Source organism: Gossypium raimondii, chromosome 9 (genome assembly GCF_025698545.1).
Source record: "Gossypium raimondii isolate GPD5lz chromosome 9, ASM2569854v1, whole genome shotgun sequence".
NCBI lineage: Eukaryota > Viridiplantae > Streptophyta > Magnoliopsida > Malvales > Malvaceae > Gossypium > Gossypium raimondii.
Genome location: NC_068573.1, coordinates 42,707,582 through 42,729,236, shown reverse-complemented (window position 1 = coordinate 42,729,236; position 21,655 = coordinate 42,707,582). Strand labels below are relative to the sequence as shown.

Below are 21,655 nucleotides of genomic sequence, written 5' to 3'. Positions count from 1 at the left end.
ACTATATAGGGAATGAGTGTCCATGGGTATTCGCATGGTGACACCTATCTAGAGAGGAAAATGTTGGCATTTGAGGGAAATGAATAATGGGCTAGTTCCATATTCGGTCCCTCACATTATTTATTGTTTATGTAACTATGTCCCTATTTGAAGCATTTAACATGTTCGTTTAGGTCCATGCATTTAATTAATTAATTTGTTTTGTTAGTAAATTTAGACCAAAATTAGGTTATATTTGCTCATAATAATAAACTATTATGTTTGAATAAAATTTATTACCTATTTAAAATGGTTATAATTGAAAATAATTAATTCATTTAATAATTTAAAACTATATTTACAATCTTAGAACATAATAAATTTTTTATTAAATTTAACACCAAATAAGTCGTTATGTCTTCTTCTTTTTCTTTTTTTTCCAGCTTTGCTTTTATTTATGACATTGATGATTAATTTTAAAAGAATAAGAAAAGATAAAAATTATTATCTTGGATTTTAGGTGTTTCCATCTTTTGAATATTTTCAATCAAATTTAGCTTATAATTTATTTATTGTTTTGCTTTTTAGGTGAAAGAGTCAAGCAAAATTGTAAAAAATCAAATTATATAATGTGTAAATGTTGAGGGTTAGATTTTTAAGAATCAAGACTAAATTGACACAATGTATAAATGCTAAGGGTTAACGTGATTATTATGCCAGATTTAAAAGTTGCCCGAAATATGGGAGGGTTCGGGTAAAAATATAGGCCCGAAATATGGGCTTGGGCAAAAAAACGAGGCCCGTTTAAAAAATGGGCCGGGCTCGGGCTCAACTTTTTTGGCCCGAGCCCGGCCCGGCCCGAATATAATAAATATATTTTTTATTTTTATTTTTATTTTTAAAATACTTTAAAAATATTTTTTTATTTTTTATTTTTAAAATATTTTTTGTGTTTATTAAAAATCGGGCCGGGCCGGGCTTGGGCAAAATTTTAGGCCCATATTTCAGGCCGGGCCCGGGCCTAAGAGGCGGGCCGAAAATTTTTTTCTAGGCCCGGCCCGGCCCATGAACAGGTCTACTTGGGAGCAACTTAATAAAATATACATAGCTGTATAAAAAAAGAAAAGATAAACTATACAAATGGTCACTCAACTATGATCACATTCTTGTTTTAATCACTTAATTTTAAGCACTAAATTTTGTATTCGTTCTTATTTTAGTCATCCGCTGTTAAATTGATAACAGAAATAATGACATGACCTTTTTCTAACTGGTATAATAACACATTTAGTCCTCAATACTTACATATTCTATCAATTTGATCTTAATTCTAAATAATTTAAAAAATTAACCCTTCACATTCACAAATTCTATCAATTTGATTCTCAAATTTTATAACCAAAGCTTTCACTTTTAAAACAGAGACATTCCACATCTATAAATTTGTAAAACCCAAAAAGAGAAAAAATCTCCAATTGGGTAAATATAACATGTAATAAATAACACGTGCAAATATATCATTGCTTAGAAACCAAGTAATCAAATCTTAATTCTAAATAATTTTATAAATTTAACCCTTCACATTTACAATTTCAACTTTTAAAACAAATGCATTCCACGTTTATAAATTTGTAAAACCTAAAAAGAGAAAAATATTTCTAATTGTGCAAATATAACATGTAATAAATAATAAGTGCAAATATATTATTTCTTAGAAACCAAACAATCGGATCGCCACTAAACGTCCAAATTCAAAGAACCAGGATTGAAACATAAAATCTAGCCGTGGGTACTAATTAATTCAATAAAATTCAGAATAATTAATAGCAAAGTTGCAGTTCTTATTTATGGATGATTTAGCAGACAAAATAAAATCAATTAACAACAAAAATTCTATTTTTTTCAGTTTTTCTATTGAGCAATGGATTTAATTGGGTAACCATCGAATACAAGAAAAAGTAGAAATTTAAATGACCTAGAAACTAAAATCTCCATATATATAGTTCAATCATCAATAAACCTTGTAAAGCATATGTTATATTTGCACAATCGAAGAAGTTTTTTTTTCTTTTGAGTTTTGGAATGCCTCTGTTGTCAAAACTTTCTGAAAGCTTTGGGTAGGAAGTGCATGGATCAAATTGATAGAATTTGTAAATGTGAAGAGTTAAATTTATTGAATTATTTAGAATTAGGATCAAATTGATAGAATATGTAAGTATTGATGACTAATGTGTTATTATACAAATTAGATAAAACGTCATGTTATCATTTACGTTATCAATTTAAAGGCAGGTGACCAAAACAATAACAGATACAAAGTTTAGTGCCTAGATTGAAATTTTTTAAAATTAAGTAACCAAAACAGAAACATGGGAATAATTAGTGTCCATTTTCACAGTTTACCCAATAAAATAAAATATAGATAGGAAAAATAAAAGGCTAAAACTTTCCTACCTTTCAACCACAAAATCCTGCTTTTAATTAGATGTTGTTTTGATGACCTTATTTTAGTTAATCGCTTTCTTATTGGCTACAAGAGAGGAGTGGAAGTTGGTTGATGTCAATATCTAACCCCCTTGGAATTTTAACTACTTTTCCGAAGTCTATAAAATTCCATAACAGGTTCAACTGAAAATGCCTGTTTTAAGTTACAGTAAGACAATCATTTATTCTTTTATTTCACTTCATAGAAATTTAATTTAGTTGGTAACGAAATTAATTATTTTTCACAAAAAGACAACACTTCAAATGTATTAAATTAAATTAAATGTATATCATATAACATTAATAAATATTAAGTGGTGTGGTAAGGCACATTGCACTTATGAAAGGAGACGCATTTTAAACTTTAGAAACAATATTGTTGAGAGAAATAATTTGAACCTCGAACATGTTTGATTTTAAATTTATAAAAAATATAATTTAAATTTTAGAATTAGAATTAGAATTTAAAAAATAATGTAAATCTCAAATTCATGGATTTGCTAGAGAACTATTTAGTAATGACTTTGAAATCCTAAAAATATTTTTAGATTTGATAAATCCATATTTTTATATTTTTCTAATATATATTAGATTGAATCCCAACTAATTTATCCATAATATATACATTTCATTCTTATCATTTACATAACAAATGAAATTCAAATCCAAATTTTCAAACCAAAGTTCCAAGTTGATAAATGACCAGCCGTAAGCATTGTATCAAAGAAAAAAAAATATAGAGGAGAAATGTACCCAAAAAAATGTATGGGGAAATGGACACTAAGAACCTTGTCTCTTATGGGTAGTTGGGTGAAATTTTATTTGGGGAATCGAGATTGAGTTATATATTTTTATGAGAATTAAAATATAATTTTACTATTGTATTTGTATTCGCATATATTTTTATAATTTTAAAAGGGATTAAATCAAATTTTATTATTTTGAGAGACCAAACTATAATTTAAAGTAAATTTTTATTTTATTTTAGGGCAAGTCTCTATATGCACTCTCTCCCTTCACAAAAGGTAGCAAAGTTTTGTTAAATCAAAAAAAGAAAACGCATTTTAATAAATAATTTTATATTTTTGATATTTTAAAAAAGTAAACAAAATAGTCAATATTTTCTTAGCTCGAGCGCGTTGAAACGCATCATCTTCCCATTTATGGGTTGGACCCTTGGGGAGGAATTATGAGTAATTCTATAACGGGATTATTAAAAAGATTAAATAAAATAATATCTCGGAAATATATAGAAAAGATAATGAAAATAAAGCCCATTTAGTTAGCCTTGCATTAATTAAAAGTCAAGCACCTCCAGTCTCCAGTTGGCTCAACTGCTGAAGCCTCATCCAGCTGTTTTTCTCCCCCCACATCTAATTGAATTTAATGTCTTATTTACTTTTTTTTTATATTATTTTGTCACCACATGCTAATATATATTTTTTAATTTGAGAACTTAAAGCCACGTGGTAATTAGTTATTGGTCATTTTCTGCTCAACCCAAACTCGAAATTAAGGGTCTGTTTGATTGAAGGAATTGATTTTCCGGAAAATCATTTCCAACTTTTCCAGCGTTTGATTGGTGGAAAACATTTTCCATTTGAAAAATGAACTCCAAAACAAGGAAAAATAGGTTACATTTTAGGGAAAATGTCTTACCCTTTCAATTTCCGTAAGACATTTTCCGTGCTCTCCTCTCTATCGCCTCCTTTATTCCTTCCTTCATTCCCGGTAGAAAATTGCTTCTGTTTATCGATTTTCCAGTAACTTTTTTAATTATTCAATACTTGTTTTTTAACACAATTACAAATAATTTATTTGATATTAATTTTTTCAATTTATAACGATTAATATTGTAGCTTAATAATTGAGTATTATTATAAATAAATCATTGCAATATATGTAAAAATAATTTAAAATATAAAAATTTATTAATACATATCAATATATGTAAAAACAATTTTTTCGAAAAATATTTCTATGAAATCTGCCAAACAGCTGAAAATATTTTACACAGATTCAATCAAACATCAGAAAATATTTTCCAGTAAATCATTTTACAGAAAAGTAAAACATTTTCCCGAAATCATTTTACGGAAAATATTTTACTGGCAATCAAACAGACCCTAAACATTGAAAACCATGAAAATTTCATTTAACCTAAAGAGGGTATGGTAAATTTAGCAGCAATCGAGAGCCGAAATATGAGCTTTGGTGAAGCGGCTGTGGGCGGCGTCCGAGAACTAAAATATAGGCTAATTGAATGACCCTGTGGATATTGGCATCTGATTTCCAACTACTCGGACGGACCCCTCTTCTCACTCAACTGCCCAAATTTGTACGTAAAATATATATTATGCATATAATCTTTTTGTCGTGGAAAAGGTTAATCACAAGTCTACAATAATAATCATTTTTTTCAAGGGATCTATTAATTAGAAACATTTCATTTTCGTATCCTTCAAAGTCTCAACTACATTGCTTATTTATTTATTTTTATTAAATTATAAAAGCTAACGAATAGCTTCAACAATATCATTGCCATTTGCCATCTTTCTCCAATCCTATTAAAGCCCCCTTTCTCCTTTCTCTTTTCTCGACATTACTGACAAAAACCAATAGACTAAGGCTATCTTTTAACTTCTCTTCCATAATCATGGGGGCTTACCGTTGTTTCGAACCGATTTCCAAATGTAGCAGCGACGGAAGATCGAATCAGACGGTGGCTGCGGATTTAGATGGGACCCTTCTCGTGTCACAAAGTGCTTTTCCTTATTTCATGCTTGTTGCTCTTGAAGCTGGTAGCCTTGTTAGAGCACTTGTTCTGTTAACATCCGTTCCATTTGTGTACTTTACGTACTTGTTCATCTCTGAGTCCGTAGCCATTAATACCTTCATTTTCATCACCTTCTCCGGGCTAAAAGTTAGAGACATTGAGCTCGTTTCGAGGTCGGTCTTGCCCAAGTTTTATGCCGAGGATGTTCATCCAGACAGCTGGAGAGTTTTCAGCTCCTTTGGCAAACGATACATTATTACAGCGAGTCCTAGGATCATGGTGGAACCCTTTGCCAAGACATATTTAGGAGCTGACAAGGTTATTGGAACAGAGTTGGAAGTGACGAAATCTGGCAGGGCAACTGGTTTTGCCATTAAACCTGGAGTTCTCGTCGGAGAACACAAAAGGGCTGCCGTTTTGAAAGAATTCGGGACCAACTTGCCAGATTTGGGGCTAGGAGACAGAGAAACCGACCATGATTTCATGTCATTATGCAAGGTTCAGTCTCACTAACTAAACCCTCATTTCTTTCTCTTTTTCACTGCCATATTTGAACAATTTTACAGATGGTTTCTTAATATCGGATCTAACACAGATTCCTTAAACATGAGATTATGTTTGGTGAGTGCGTTTATGATCCCCAATAATGTTTTTGCTTGAGATGCCTGTCCCTTTGCCTTTTTATAGTTACAAAATTCATACTTCAATGGTCCACAGTGTTCCATACTCCTAATTTTACGTTTAGCTTTACCCAACACCTTTCCTAATCCTGAAAGCTTTTTCTCCTCTAGCTTTTTTTCTTTTTGCTGAAAAGATTATCAAAGAACAAGTTGCAATTCAAGTTTCAAGCCAGTTTTTCTTCAATTAATTTTCTAATTAAGAACACAACTTTCTCGTGCCATAACCACTCTTTTGTACCTCTAGTTTTTATACAAATCATGTTCCATTTGTTCCAAGCAGCAGCGCCATCCACGTGATGTTTTCAATGGGTTGTCTCCCAATTAATAATAAGAAGAAAAGGAAAAGTACTTTTACATGAAACTGACATGTATCATAAATATAGTACTAATACTTTTGAATTAACTCTGTAATAATAATTAAAACAAAAAATTAACATGTGCATGGATTCCTTACGTTTAGCTTCATATTCTTGAGCTGAAATATTATTTGGTGGAGTTAATGCATGGCAAGATGGTTAGATGATTGTTGGTGAAGTGAACACCAAAAAGTTTCAAGTTTTATTGAATAAACTTATGGAATTGATTGGCATTTTTTACATTGATTTTGTTTATGTACAGGAAGGATACATGGTGCCAAGAACCAAATGCGAACCATTGCCAAGGAACAAGCTTCTAAGCCCTGTTATATTTCATGAGGGCCGCCTAGTCCAAAGGCCAACCCCTTTGGCTGCTCTGTTGACCTTCCTATGGCTTCCTATAGGCTTCATCCTCTCCCTACTCAGGGTCTACACCAACATCCCGTTGCCGGAGCGAATTGCTCGATACAATTACAGGTTGCTGGGGATCAAATTGATTGTTAAGGGTACCCCTCCACCAGCACCTAGGAAAGGCCAAAGTGGAGTCCTCTTTGTTTGCAACCATAGAACAGTTTTAGACCCAGTTGTCACAGCGGTTGCCTTAGGCCGAAAAATCAGTTGTGTTACTTATAGTATTAGTAAATTCACTGAAATTATTTCGCCTATTCGGGCCGTTGCATTATCGAGAGAAAGAGAAAAAGATGCTGCCGACATCAAGCGCCTTCTCAAGGAAGGTGACTTGGTTATTTGTCCTGAAGGGACTACCTGCCGAGAACCATTTCTGCTAAGATTCAGTGCACTGTTCGCTGAACTCACTGATAGAATTGTGCCGGTCGCAATCAACACTAAACAAACAGTTTTCCACGGGACAACAGTTCGGGGACACAAATTGTTGGATCCTTATTTTGTATTCATGAATCCCATGCCTACTTACGAGATCACCTTCTTGAACCAGCTGCCTACAGAGCTTACTTGCAAAGGTGGAAAATCAGCCATTGAAGTTGCAAACTACATCCAAAGGGTGCTGGCTGGGACATTGGGATTTGAGTGCACCAACTTGACAAGGAAGGACAAGTATGCCATGCTTGCAGGAACGGACGGTCGGGTTCCATCCATGAAAGAAAAGGAAAAGGAAAAGGAAAAGGCTCAAGTACTTTAAAAAAAAAAAGAGATGATTTATATTAATTTGGCCATTGTTTTTCATTACGTTAAAACTTTGTCTTACAAATAAAAAAATTGTTTGTGATGCTAGTTATAAAAATAACAAATATGTATATTTTGCTAGTAATTTGAATACATACAAATCTTTAATGTTTTAATGGCCAATGCCTAATGTCACTGGTTGCTCTCTGCTATTCCTACCCTATCTTTCTGCATCTTCATTCTTCTAGGATATCACCGTAGTTTTTGGTGATGACCATTTGATGAATTGATGAAAATGAGATGTTGGCTTTGTTTTGTGGTCCTAAGGGTTGGCTTGGCTCGATAAGGACTTATCAGAGATTAGATACAGAGCAAGTGACGCTGCATTGATTTGAGTCACGTGATTGTTTCTTCTTCTTCTTCTTCTTTTAACTTCAAGAATCTCCAACGAAGGAAAACAATCATCAAGTTAAAACATAAATAGCTTATGAATACAATCTACCTCTAATGAGAAAGTCGGTAATGAAGATATTTTTTTTACATTTATCTTTTCATTGTTTACTAAATAAAGTAGAAGACATCAAGCCACGGCTGCGGGCTCCTAGTTAGTTAGTTAGGTGATAAAATTCAATGCATTTGAGTCAACGGAATTGATTAAGCATATGGATTTGATGGTATAGGTGAACTAAAATCGTTTCCATTTTTCTATTTTTAATGGGCCGCCAACCTCAATTCAAGTTGAGAGATGAATACTGCAATTGCAACCTGCTTTTTTCACCTTTGATTTCCCTGTTTGCTAGGGTGAGATGCTTGAATTAGAACCTAGTTTACATAAGAATTTTTCTGTCTCAATGCCAAAGAATAGTGACCAGCACTTGTTGAAATTGCAGGACACTAGTTTTCTTGTCTAGCTCTGTTTTATTGACCTAGTATAGAGCCATAGACCAAACCAGACCATTAATGTCTCCAAAATTAGCTCATAAACCAGAATCTTCCCTTACCTCTCCAGTCTCAACCCACCAGCCCAATTTTATTGCTTGAATTTCTCCCACTGTTTAAGCAGAAGAATAAATACGGCCACCACTCATGAATTCCAGGAGTTGGGTGATATACAAACATCCAGATTTGGCTTACTTCAGTGCTAAACAAAAATATTAGAAAAACCATTGGTTTGATCTAAAATGGAGTGGTCCATCCTGGAAAATGGGGACCAATCCCCATGTTCTCCCCCACCTTTGATTACAAACAGTTGGAATTCTAGATCCCCTGCCTAATATTCAAATTACAACTTTGGGTGTTGCTTTTCATTCAGTAATAATGCACGTGGCCATGACAGAAAAAGAATTGAGCTTGCATTGCAGTTACTCCAAATCTGGCACCGTTATTTTAGCCACACTGTCAAGCAGTCCCACAACTGCAGCAGCTCTTAAATTCGGCCTGTTTAATGCATGGACTCAACATTTATTATATCAGTAAATCCATGAGTTGTTAGTAGTGTTTACTCCATAGGGTTTGCTTCAATCCATCTCACAATCCAATCAACAACTGCTTATAATAGATAAATCTACTTTGTATGCCAAGAGGGCTCTTTTGAACTTCTGAGTTCCATTGCTCAAAAGGAAAAAAATGAGTGGAAGCTCCAAACCCAATTACTTCACCATTCGCATAATTTATTGAAAGAAAAACAAAAAGGATATTTGGACCCATAAAATCAGAAACCTTTTTATTAGATAATCTTATAGCAAGAATCGATTAGTATGATTGAAAACACCATGTACATGCTTTGGCCTATCCTCCACACAAACTTGATTGAGCAAACAGTCCTCCAAAAAAGACAGTATTCAAAAAGAATCCCCATTCATCCAATTAAAATAAAAAGGGAGTACAGTAACCGTACATAAAAGTGACCCAGTAAATCTGTACAGACATTTAAGGACCCTTTCTGTCCAGAGAGAAATTCAAGGTAATTTTACTGAGACAGTAAGGTGATTCAGACTCTATTAGTGGTATATACTATGTTTATGCTATAAACAGTCTGTATGGAGTTGAAGCATAGTATACATCACTACAAACAGAATGGGAAGGCACTCCAAGAAAGGAAACAAGTCTATTCGATCAAACTTAGTGGGTTTTTTTTGTTATAGCTTAATAGCAAATAAGCCCATGCTTGTTGAACCGGTTTCCATTCCCAACCTTTTCTTGTTTCACGGCCCAATTATCTTTTTCTGGCTACGTAGTTTTGCCCAGTCTTTTCCTTCTTGATTGTCAGATCACCCCCTTTTTACTGTAAAACCCTCGACCTCGACCTCGACCTCGACCTCGACGGCTGGGTTTTTGAAGTTAGAACTAAGAAATTTCCCTATTCCTCCGTGTATTTAGAAAAAGAAACGGTATCATATTTTGAAACTAATGGGTAAAGCTTCCAGGGATAAGAGGGTGAGTTTTTTTTTTCGTATTAATTTCTTTATTGGGATTTTCAGTGATTTTTGCAACTTTTAACAAGGGTAAGCTGTTTGATATTCAGGATATTTACTATCGGAAAGCAAAAGAAGAAGGTTGGCGTGCTCGGAGTGCCTTTAAGCTTCTCCAGATTGACGAAGAATTCAATATTTTTGAAGGTCAAATTCTCTTATATATGTCTATGCATAAATACATTCGTAGAACATTGAATTCATTGGTTTTGATTCTGTTTTGGTGTGTAGGAGTTAAGCGCGTGGTAGATTTATGTGCTGCCCCTGGTAGCTGGAGTCAGGTTTGCACGCACTTAGTGATGATAACCCGATCGGCTACTTTTAAGTAGCTAGTCTTCTTTGTTAACATGCTTGCTAATAATGCCTACAGGTTTTGAGCCGCAAATTGTATCTTCCTTCGAAGCAATCACCCGTTTCAAAGTAATTTCTTTTTCTTCTTACTTTTTGGTGTATATTTGCCTGATTCATGCGTTTAGTGTCTACTTCTTTGCTTAAGGAATTAGGAGGCATGCTGAAGTACACACCTTGTAGTTTGGTTTTGCCTGCTCGTTCCTTTTGCACCTGAAATTTAATTTCCTGCTACCATTTTTCGTAACTTTATTATAACTTGCAGGGATGGTGAGCTTCCTCTAATTGTAGCCATTGATTTGCAGCCAATGGCTCCAATTGAAGGCGTAATCCAAGTGCAGGGTGATATAACTAATGCCCGGACAGCTGAAGTGGTGAGGACTTCCTTTTTTATTTTAATTGACTTGTTTTTAACCTGCCTTTCCAGTTTATGATAATTAGAAATTTTCCATGCTTGTATTTTGGATGGTCACATTAGGAGAATCCCTGAATGCCAAAAGTGCTTTGGGACAGAACCATTTATTATAGGCAAAATTCTTTACTTCAGTGGAGTGTTTGCATGTTGTTTTGATGTTGAGTCTTAATTATTAGCTTTCTACTTAGGTCCAATATTCTGTTGATAATTACATGAAAATTGGAAACCTTGATCCACTTCTAAAATCTAAGATGATTCAGTACTCACTGTGCTTGTTTTAGAATCGTGAAATGGTTAGAAAATATGGATAGTGCATATATATGATTTACTTTTTGGAGCTAAGGTTTAATTTGTTTGACCCTATATTGTTTATCGAATGTGTATATATGACATCAATTTCATTTGTTATTTATTTGAGTCATTTGCAGGTAATTAGACATTTTGATGGCTGTAAGGCTGATCTTGTTGTGTGCGATGGTGCTCCTGATGGTAAAACAATATTTAGGGTTTCTAACTTAGCCTACGGTCTAAAGCATTTTGGTTGTTTCTATTTTGTCCCCTTAAGCTTCTTAAGCTTGTTTTATTCTCTCTGGATTTGCAGTAACTGGTCTTCATGACATGGATGAATTTGTTCAGTCCCAACTCATTCTCGCCGTGAGTGTTCTAATTCCTTGTGTTGATCTGCATCTGTAATGAGAAACTCAGTTTTGTGAATAATTCTGGATGTGTGATGTGCATGGATGTGAATTGTGATACGCCTCATCATATACGGCCACTCCTACCAAGATCCTACCATTTGTGAAAACTTGATAATATAGTTTTACTGTGTATTACATCTTATTCTTTCTTTTTGTTTCCCTGAATTTTCCGGTCTTCGTTTATGATTTTGCATGTTAATGCAGGGTTTAACAATTGTTACTCATATACTTAGACCAGGCGGAAAATTCATTGCAAAAATATTTCGTGGAAAAGATACAAGTCTTCTGTATTGCCAGGTAAAGTTTTTCCAAAAACACTTAATTTTAGTGTCTAAGTTTTGTGAGATTTAGTAACAAAGCTTATTTCAATATCAAACTCCTTAAATTGATAAACTCTCTTTCCTTTGTTTTCTTCTTTCTTGCAGCTGAAATTATTTTTCCCTGTAGTTACTTTTGCAAAACCAAAAAGCAGCAGAAACTCCAGCATAGGTAGGAATAACATGTGTAGATCATACATGTACTTCTCCTTGGCAGCTGCATCAGTTTGTTTTTTTGTTTCTTCTCTTTTTAGAACATATTGATATATTGGTTGTATTATCCTTAGAATCTTCTGACTTTATCTTTCACGCTTTTAAGTTTGTTTAGCAACATAGTTTTTTACCTTTGGTGTATATGACACATTGGCTCATGCATTATAATCGAACCTGTGGAATGCTCTACATTGCTATGTATAAGCAGGGGCAGTTAGACATTATATGTTATATCTAGTTCTCACCTCCTTTCATTTACCCTCTTTGGATTTTATTGCTTCATAGCAATTTCTAAACAACTTGACGTTAAGTCGAAAGTGGCTAATTCTTGTCTTATTTCTAATACAGAGGCATTTGCAGTTTGTGAGAATTATTCACCACCTGAAGGATTCAATCCAAAAGACTTGCATCGTCTCCTGGAAATGGTTGGCAGTCCCTCGGGTGGAGATGATCTAGGTAAACGGACATCATGGTTGCCAAAGAATCCGATTTCCTACTTAAGATTTTGAGATACTTGGATAATCCTCTTTCTTTAGTAAATGGTTTATACTTTATTGTATTTCTTGTTTCCTTTATTCATTTGTCAGATTGCAGTAGTGGATGGTTAGAAGGACCAAATAAGGTTTATATTCCATTTTTAGCTTGCGGGGACCTAAGCGGGTATGATTCTGACCGTTCATATCCACTGCCGAAAGTTGCTGATGGAACTTACCAGAGTTTGGATCCTGTTCAGCCTCCCATTGCCCCCCCTTATAAGAGAGCTCTTGAGATGAAGAAAACTTCCAGTCATGGTATCCGAGACCTTGAAAAGCTTTCTTTGGATGCTTGAATTTTAAAAAAAAGGGTAAATCCATTGTGAGATGGGAGTTTTTAATGTAGAAACAATGATTACTGTTATTGTTTTATATACAATTTACATTCTTTCTATGAAAAGGAAGTGGAGTGCTCTTCTCTCATTATGCCCTCTCTGTCCCTCAAACCATCAGTCATCTTTAATCCCTTGGCATCTTGTTCCAAACCATGACCATTGTATTTTTGTAAGAAATCATGATTCAAAGTTAAGATTTCCATTCTAATGTTTAAATCATTGAACTAAACCCATAGTATATCATATGAGTTATTCATGTTATGAAACTATCAAGAGTTTATTTGTAATTCTCTCTAGTCTCAATCCTTTATAAACTACATAATCAGGTGGACTTTGTCCAAACAATCTTAAAATCCAAAGAACTGAAATAAATGAGAAACCAAGTGGGGTATTTTACTGAGCTTTCACCTAGGGTCCTAACACTGACTTTTTCCTTTGGAATATTTCCTCAGGCTCAATCCTCTGCCGTGGCCAGCGATAGAATGGTTTTCCATGAAAATTTATGGTAGCAAATGATTTTTAATAACCATCTAATGAATAGATATGCATGTGTTTTTCTACGTCTAATATTGGAAACTAAGCGATCAATGAATTATATGGAATCCCTTTTCTTTTTCCCTTTCATTTACATATAAATTTTTACTCAAATTTCTAGCAAGAACATGTGGTAACCGAGTTTGACCTTGACAAAGAGGAAGAAGAATTCAAGAACTCGATGCAGTCTTCAATAGCTTCAGCACGATGTGAGTCGATAGATTCAGCCAACGATCGAGACCTGGGTAGGTTGGAAGAAGAAACTTTACGCGAAGAGTTCCCTCGAATGGATACGAAACGCAAAGCGCCTGCAACTTTAGCCCCAACATGTCTCAAAAAACTTGCTGGTGAAAAGCTTGACCTTTCCACAAGCCTAAACGTGAAAATCCCAACCACCACCCTTCTTCGGTTACCTCCTCTAGTTGTGGCGCTGCCTCCATGTTTCACAAACAGCTTAGGCCTTTCACTGACGTCAGGACTGAAACTCACTCGCTTGATTGTTCTTCTCGACATTCTAGAGGAGAAAAAGAGAAAGGAACTCTGATATGTGAAGCTTTGAACAAGGAAGAAGGGGCAGTTGTTAAGGTTTAAGAGTGGTATTTAATTTATTGACGAATTATTGTGAATAAAGTAAAAACTGAAAAGAGAAAGGAAAAAAAAAGGAGAATACTGAAGCAAGGGATGGGATAGGATAGGATTTGTCATTGAAATGAGTAATTGGCAGACGAATTTAATTTGTGGGTGAGCAAAGCAAATGCGTATTAATAATGTTCATAGATGTTGACTGCAGGGGCTAATTACGGTTTTCAACATAGCATTTCAATTTTTTTCACATCTAAATGCATGAGCCATGCATCTGGCGGATTGGAATGTATAAATATAATTGCTGTTTATTTTCACTATAATTATCGATCCCCCAAAAAAAATCAAATACCGGCATGACATTGTTTGTCATAATTGGCTCATAATTCCACTTCTTTGGAAGAAAGAAAACAACCATATAGAGTGTTATAAGACTATTAAACCTGAGATTAAGAAGATTAGAGGAGAAAATGGAAGGTAGGGAAAGGGAAGCAAAGAGGAAAAAAAAGGGGGGGGTGCAGGGTTGGTCAAAAATAAAGAGAGTAGCAGAAGGTAGGAAGGGAAGGGAACACAGGGAGACAAGCACTCGATACTCTTCTTATCAGCGTTGCTTTTGAGGTGGTGTCAGGGCCTACTTTATTTCTCTTTTGTTGGCCATTTCTTGATCCTGTTCTGGAAATAGATTGGTTGAGAGATTGGCCCATTTTTCAAACATGAAAAAAGAAAGAAGAGGGAATCTATTTGAATATGGGAGTGTGGGCATTGGCGTGAATACGAGGGAAACCAACCAACCATCCCATCCCCTTTACTACTTTGGCAGAAGACAATTTCATGTTGAACTTTGTTGCCTGCTAAGGATATTTTTTGACCGAAAAAGGCCCCAGTTTTCAGTTTTTGCATCTCTATTGGAGTGCATTCATGGGTCAAGTAATCAAAGACGTCATGTTCATAAATAAAGCTTTTTGAATGCACAGCAAATATTAAAGGGAAAGCAGCAAAAGTGAGTTTTAGCCACTCACACGACTTATTTCCCTCATTATCTTAGCTTATCTAATGCTGATATAATATATAAACATAATGACAATTTCATTTTAGGGATAAAAAAGGATGATGACTTAAGAAGTGGGGTTAGAGGCTAGAGGATTGCATTTCCTTTTTTTCCTTGTAAGGTCCAATCAAAGTTTTTAATGTCCAGTGTTGAATTCTGTAGGTGAGATAAGCACGAAGGTGACAGTGGAACGAGATTTCAAAGCAATAACTTTGTTGATATAAAAATGTTGGAACAGAGGTAGGTACATCATAGAAAATATGTGAGGTTTGGGATTTGGTTTTCAACGTGATTAAGGGTCATAGTCCCCGCGGGACAAAGAGTGACAATAACTCCATAAATGCTTGTTTTCGATTGTCATTACTGAGATGTGGGACCATTTTTCGGCACTTGGAATTTCCTGTTTTCCGTCATAAATTTTCTTGTCCCTGTGATGTGAAGCGATGACAGTCCTAATTACTGGGTGGAGGATGGACCGTGTCATTAGGGCAATGGCCTTAGTTTTGGGACGACTTTGTGAAGCTAAGCATTAAATTAAATGGATTCTATGAATTGGCTTAGGCTTTTCTACCCCGTTCGTTCAGCACTTTTGTTGTTTAAGGGATAGTTGTGGTGTTCGAATCATTTTTGTTTGGCCCAATGGAATTTTGGACTAATAAGTAGCTCAACCTCCATAGATTGGGTGGTTGGGCTGAACCATTATTCTGACGAGGTCTCATCTCTAGGAAATGTCACTTGCACAAATGGTATCTCATGTTCACCCTTATGTGTAGACTTTCAGATAATTCTTTTTAATTAAACTTCAAATTTTACCTTTTTAACTCTTGGATTAATCTTTTACTAATTGCCAATGAAAAGCTTAGCCTGTCCATTTTGTGTGATATGAATGATTGAAGATAATGGGGGTTTTCAATTTCTGAGAATAATTAATCCGGAATACTAAAAAAGCACATGCATTAAATTGAACAAATTGAAACTATAAGTACTACATTGACAAATTTGTTAAAGCACGAAAATATTTCTTGCCATTATCCCCAAAAATACACCATTAACAATTTTCTGGCCACGAATTGGGAGAGATCTGTTTAGTTGAGATTCAATTGTTGGAATCTAATATCAAAATAACATCATCATACAATCTTTAGATCATGTTATAGATAATGAAGGTGGTTTTACGGTAGATAATGCGAAAAGCCAATAAAGATGGCGGTGATTCACACCATATGTGGTGGTAGAACTATTAAAGATGGTGGTTTATATATGTTAGGATGGTATTTGAGCAAGAGTGGACTATAAAGTTGATCTTGTGTGTCCTATAATGTTGGAAGAGGGGGATATTTATACGTGAATGAGAGTCTAGAGTGGGCTCCTTACATGATAAGTACAATAACTTTTTTTTATATATATTTGGAGATTTAAACTTTTATATACTATCAAATATACGTTGGACATGATATTTGAATGGCTTGAGGAAAGAGGAATCAAAGTTTCAATTGTGAGGGAAATAAAAGTTAAGATTAGAGAAGAATGGGGTGTAAGAATGGGATCAGTGTGATCTCAAAATGACTTAAAAGATACTGTGTATGGTTGGTTGAATGAAAAATAAAAATATAAAAAGAAAGGGAGTTAAAAAGTGAAAAGAAAATAAAGCTCGAGTATAATGGTTAGAAAGGAAAAAAAGTGACTGAGATGTTGCCGTCCTTACACCAACTCTTGCTTGGATACGATGGGTGTTGGCGTGTTGCTAGGCCAAGACTTTATCCTTTCAGAGAAAACATATATTATTGAAATCTATTTTCTTTTTCTTTTTTTCATTTTACCAAGCACAATCTAAGGTAGGGATAAATTATAATAAGGAGCCCAAAGTGCTTCACCTATGCAACTTGCATGAAACTAAAGGTGATGTTTTCTTTTCCTTTAAAAGAAAATGAAAATGGACAAATTTGTCACTAACAAGAATAAGGAACTAGCATGTTTTTAAATAAAGGAACTAGTGTTAACATGAATGATTACATGATAGTATGCATATAAGGAGATCTATAAACCTTTTCCAACACATATAATTTGATGGCATGAGGGGGCTCATCACAAAAGGAAATAAGATCATTACAATAGTTATTATCCGAGGAGGTACAAAGCTGAAAATGACTCCCTAAATTTGCCAAAGCATCAACATGCCAATTCCCTTTTTTGAAGGTATACATGATTTTAGTATTCGAGATCACAGTCAAAAACGTCCTCCAGCCATTATTTAAAACACCAAGAAAACTAATAAAAATTACAATATTAATCATGAAGCTAATAACAACAGTTGCATCCACTTTTATTAAGGTAGTGCTAATTTTAGCCCATCCCTTGATGTTGCCCTGAAAGTGTTAGTGTAGTATTGAACCAAAAAGATAGTGTTTATGTAGCGGGTGGGACCAGAAAATTATATATGCATTGGGCAATCAATATGGCCTTTTCATTTCATCATCATCATGGTTTACTAAAGCATGCAGCAACAGCAACAGCAACAGCAACAAGCAGTAATGAAAACAACTAAAGAACGGAAATTTATTAGTAATCGTAAAAGTAAACTTCATTACCCTTCTCTCCTATAACCTGAATAGTTACCAAAATAAAATTTATTTATTTATTTTTGTATTTTTTCAGGAAAGCATCGATGGCAACTCTTGCTTTGCTTTGCTCTTCATTTTTCTGCCACGTTTTGAGCATTAACGCTACTTCTTTGTTTATCATTTTCATCAACAAAAAAAGCAACAACGTTAACCAAAAGACCTTTGGAACTTTTTTTATTTTCTTTAGAATAGTCTCCTAGTGATAGTTTTCTTGCAACAGTAAAGTCTTTTGATATTGGGTAAAAGTAAGATCAGGATTCCTCACTGCACTAACCAGGGAGAGATGCTTCTTACATTTTTTATGTGTTCTTTACCAACATGAAAAACCATGATATTACTACTTTTTCCAAACCATTTTCTTAGGATTTTCTTATCGAGAATATTGACCTAAACTTTCAAAAGAAATTATTAAAAAAAAGGCTTAATTACAAATTTGGCCACTAATGTTTGCATGTTTTGTCAAAATAGCCCTAATTGTATTTTTGAGCCTTTTTTCTTACCATCAACCTTTATTCTTTGTGTCAATTTGCTTTTTCTAACAAAGTTGATGTAAGTATTGTTAACAAAGTTAACGAGAATGATGTGAAATTTCATATGTGAAATATTTTTAAGGAGATGTAAGTTATTACGTAGATAACCTAATAAGATAATTACATAATAATAAAATAAATAATACATTAAATTGAAATATAACTCTTAATTAAAAAATAAACATAGTTATCAAAAAAGTCTCAAAAATACAATTAGAACTATTTTAACAAAACATACAATCCTTAGTGATCAAATTTATCATTAAACCAACCTTACCTGTAATAGGATTGCTTCCATACGATGAAACGAGAATACAATTCTTATTTCTTAACAAATTTATATACAACCCATAAACAGAGAGCTCATCAGCAAGGACATGGCATACTTACGAATCATCAATCTAAGCTGGTGACAACAAAACTAAAACCATGTTATGGACTATTATGCATATTCAAGGTTTATACACGAGGCATGGGCACAGATAGCTCACAGCCTCACATCCCACGGTAAGATCCGAATTGAGATGTGGGCAGAGTTCCACTTGCCAAATTTTGTTCATCCAGCTTCGGTCCATATGAAGGAACCTTACAGAAAGGAGACAGCAAGGCATTGCCACTACTCCTCTGGTCAAAAACAATGGCTGCTCCTTCATTTGTTACCCCGGCTACTGCAGAAGCATTTTTGGGAGACGAAGGCTTTCCATGATCTGGTGAAGAAGAGGGCGTATCGGCGATGTTAAGTGTTGTGACATCATGGATGCTCGGCCGCCTCTTGTCCTTCCCTCCGGTGAGCTGCCTGATGAAGTACTTTTGAGCATGACTCGCCACCTGAGTTGGGGTTCTAGTCGTCACGAAATTGCGCGATATACTTCTCCAATCCCCTTTACCATACTTTCTAAGACCCATTAGAAATTGCCTGTCATTTAATCATCAAATGGAACTTCATAAACCAAGCACGGGCACATTGTGATCAATCAGGAATTTCCTATATTAGTTGGTAATGTATCCTGATTTATTCAATCATAACTAAATGACATTAAAAAAATCAACAAAGACAAGCAAAAATACCTGTGTTCATCTTCAGTCCATGGAACACCTTTATTCCTTTCTTGATCACAAGGTGGAGTCCCAGTCCCTGTTTTTCCACCCGGGGTATGGTTATTAACCCAATTGAATGTAAAAGAATCAGTTAGGTATCCAGGAATTGGTATAAGCCCTGCCTCTATATCACTAACATCCTCTTCCAATTCTCTGTACTGTTTGATTACATCAGCCACTGTTTTCCCTGGAATCATTGCAGCCACATTAAACCATCGGTCAGGAGTTTGTTGGTCATACAAAGCCAGAGCATTTTCAAAACGCTTGTTCTCTTGGTGAGTCCATTTTATATCTTTGCTCTCTTGAAACAACCAATTCGAAGCATGTGAATAAGAAGGTGGGGAGAGAATCTCAAATCCCCTGTTCATCATTTCTTTGCTCTCACTTTGAATAAAAATGTTCAAAAATGGCGACTGTTTTAAATGACCAAAGAAGTATCAACTCATGGAAGCATTTAAATGGAATCCCAGGAGCCCTTACTTTTCACCTAAGATCAAATAGTGGAATCTCAAAAAGTAACTTTCCAAAACCCAAGGAAAATTCGAGAAGCAGTATGAAAAGAAAAAGCACATCTTGATGTAATATTTTATATAAAGAGACACCCAAAATCAGAGATTGGTGAAATGGAGAGGGTGTGAAAGGAGGCGAGTTTGGATTGGTGAATGTGACAGGCAGCCAAAGCAAAGTTATTGGGGGCGGAGGTTGGGAAAAGGAGAATGTGGCATTTGATTTGGGTTTGGTTGGTGAACGGAAGTGGTGCTATCTGCGGTTGAGTGTTTGAAATTTGGCAGTAGCACACGTTTCTCCATCATTATCCTAAAAATGTTATAATTTACAAAAAAAAAATAATTACATTTTAATATTTAGGTCGAATTGTTTATTTTATTTTTTAATTATATGGTTATTAAATGAGTATTTTTTATTTTAAAATGTTACACTAATAAATTTTTAAAAATAAAAATATAGAGGCTAAATTTTAAATTTATTATTTTAACATTTTTTAATAATTTAGACGTGATAATAAGTAAAGCATCAAAGGATACATCATTTTGCTACTTGAATTGGTATGGTGTGTACTAGTATCAATTTATTTCAATGTACCATTTTGAACTTATCGATATTTTTGAAAAAATATTTAATAATGTTTATAAAATATTTACAAATATCAAATAAACGATATTAAATAATGTTTAGAAAATATTTACAAATATCAAATAAACAATGTTCTAGTAAAGTTCTTATTGTTTATTACCATGACGATAAAAAGTTAGAATTTCAATGTTCTGACTAATTCAATCAATACGGACTGAAAATTTAACTGGTGTAGAATAGGGAGTTGATCGCATTAGTATATTATTAGAATGGTGCGCATTGGCCTGAATAACTAGAACTGGTGCGGAACTTATTACACTAATTAAGATTTAATTTTCTACAATTTTACTATAATACCTTTAATTGATAATTTATTAACATTTTTAATTATAAAATCAAATTTAAGATAATCGAATAGGAATCTTCAAAACTTATTCCGTGACAGATTTTGAAATTAAATTTTGGGGTTAGTAAAATTTAAAAAAAAAGGAGGGGAGTTTAATGAGAAATTTTTTAAGAAATTTTTTTATATTAATGAGAATTTTCAAAGATTTTGATAGAGTTCAATTAAATTTTTAAAAAAAAATTAAAAGGTGGGAATTTTCAAAATTTGAATACCTAATTAATTTTTTTAAGAAAAATAAATATTGCGACAAGGCCCCATTATGAGCCGCCTCAGTCATTACTGGTCTTCAGTTATACTCCAACACCTTAGATAAGTTGAGCTCAGAAATCCAGATGTGAAATTAAGGAGTTATGGCTATGGAATTGGAGTTATCATTATCAAGATTGGAGCTTCAACCGCTTTTTAACGAAGCTGGAATTTTGTTATTTTTAGGTTCAATAGGTAATGAATTGTGTTTTGTTCCCTCATGCTGTGCAAAGGAATTTTGGATCAGCTCTGGATGTCCTTAGTTTTTCTCCATCAATACACCTCTAAGACTAGTTGGGCTTACTTGGGGTCAATGATACGAAGTAGATGTGTTTATGGGCCGGGTCTGATTTAAGCATGATGTTAATATATAGGTTAACTATATCGGTTGTCCTTGAATTTTTGTTAAGATTACGTTTCGACCACTTAACTTTTAAAACTAATGTAATTGCCATTAACATTATCGAATTATTACACTCATCTGTTATCTCCCATGAGAATGATGAGGTGGGACGTTAATTTAAAGGGATAATGACTAATTTGGTCCTTGAAATATAAATAAAATATTATTTTAACATTTTTAATTATTTTCTTGATAATTATATTTATTATTTATATTTAGGGATCAAATTGGTTATTATCCTTTAAATTAACGTGCCATGTCATTATTTTAATAGGAGGTAATAGATGAGTGGCAAAATGTAACTATTCGATAATTTTAATGACTATTACGTAAGTTTTAAAAGTTGA

The 21,655-nt window shown here is 34.0% G+C and overlaps 4 protein-coding genes across 4 annotated transcripts; 2 read left to right on the top strand and 2 right to left on the bottom strand.

Moving 5' to 3' along the window:
* The first annotated feature begins 4,989 nt into the window (after positions 1–4,989).
* Positions 4,990–7,594, top strand: LOC105799932 (glycerol-3-phosphate 2-O-acyltransferase 6). Its single transcript, XM_012630754.2, has 2 exons — positions 4,990–5,737; positions 6,538–7,594. Exons 1-2 carry the CDS (start codon positions 5,120–5,122, stop codon positions 7,432–7,434), a joined length of 1,515 nt encoding a protein of 504 aa, XP_012486208.1. The 5' UTR covers positions 4,990–5,119; the 3' UTR covers positions 7,435–7,594.
* Positions 7,595–9,475: 1,881 nt separating this feature from the next.
* Positions 9,476–12,836, top strand: LOC105799929 (putative tRNA (cytidine(32)/guanosine(34)-2'-O)-methyltransferase). The gene is made up of 11 exons (XM_012630751.2): positions 9,476–9,854; positions 9,943–10,036; positions 10,121–10,170; positions 10,260–10,309; positions 10,503–10,611; positions 11,081–11,141; positions 11,254–11,306; positions 11,555–11,647; positions 11,776–11,839; positions 12,229–12,336; positions 12,468–12,836. Exons 1-11 carry the CDS (start codon positions 9,828–9,830, stop codon positions 12,707–12,709), a joined length of 951 nt encoding a protein of 316 aa, XP_012486205.1. The 5' UTR covers positions 9,476–9,827; the 3' UTR covers positions 12,710–12,836.
* Positions 12,837–13,317: 481 nt separating this feature from the next.
* Positions 13,318–14,183, bottom strand: LOC105799931 (josephin-like protein). The gene has a single exon (XM_012630753.2). The coding sequence runs from the start codon at positions 13,793–13,795 to the stop codon at positions 13,400–13,402; it is 396 nt and encodes a 131-aa protein (XP_012486207.1). The 5' UTR covers positions 13,796–14,183; the 3' UTR covers positions 13,318–13,399.
* Positions 14,184–18,235: 4,052 nt separating this feature from the next.
* LOC105799928 (transcription factor DIVARICATA) lies at positions 18,236–19,945 on the bottom strand. The gene is made up of 2 exons (XM_012630750.2): positions 19,132–19,945; positions 18,236–18,979 (listed from the first exon to the last, which is right to left on the bottom strand). Exons 1-2 carry the CDS (start codon positions 19,530–19,532, stop codon positions 18,559–18,561), a joined length of 822 nt encoding a protein of 273 aa, XP_012486204.1. The 5' UTR covers positions 19,533–19,945; the 3' UTR covers positions 18,236–18,558.
* Positions 19,946–21,655: the final 1,710 nt, after the last annotated feature.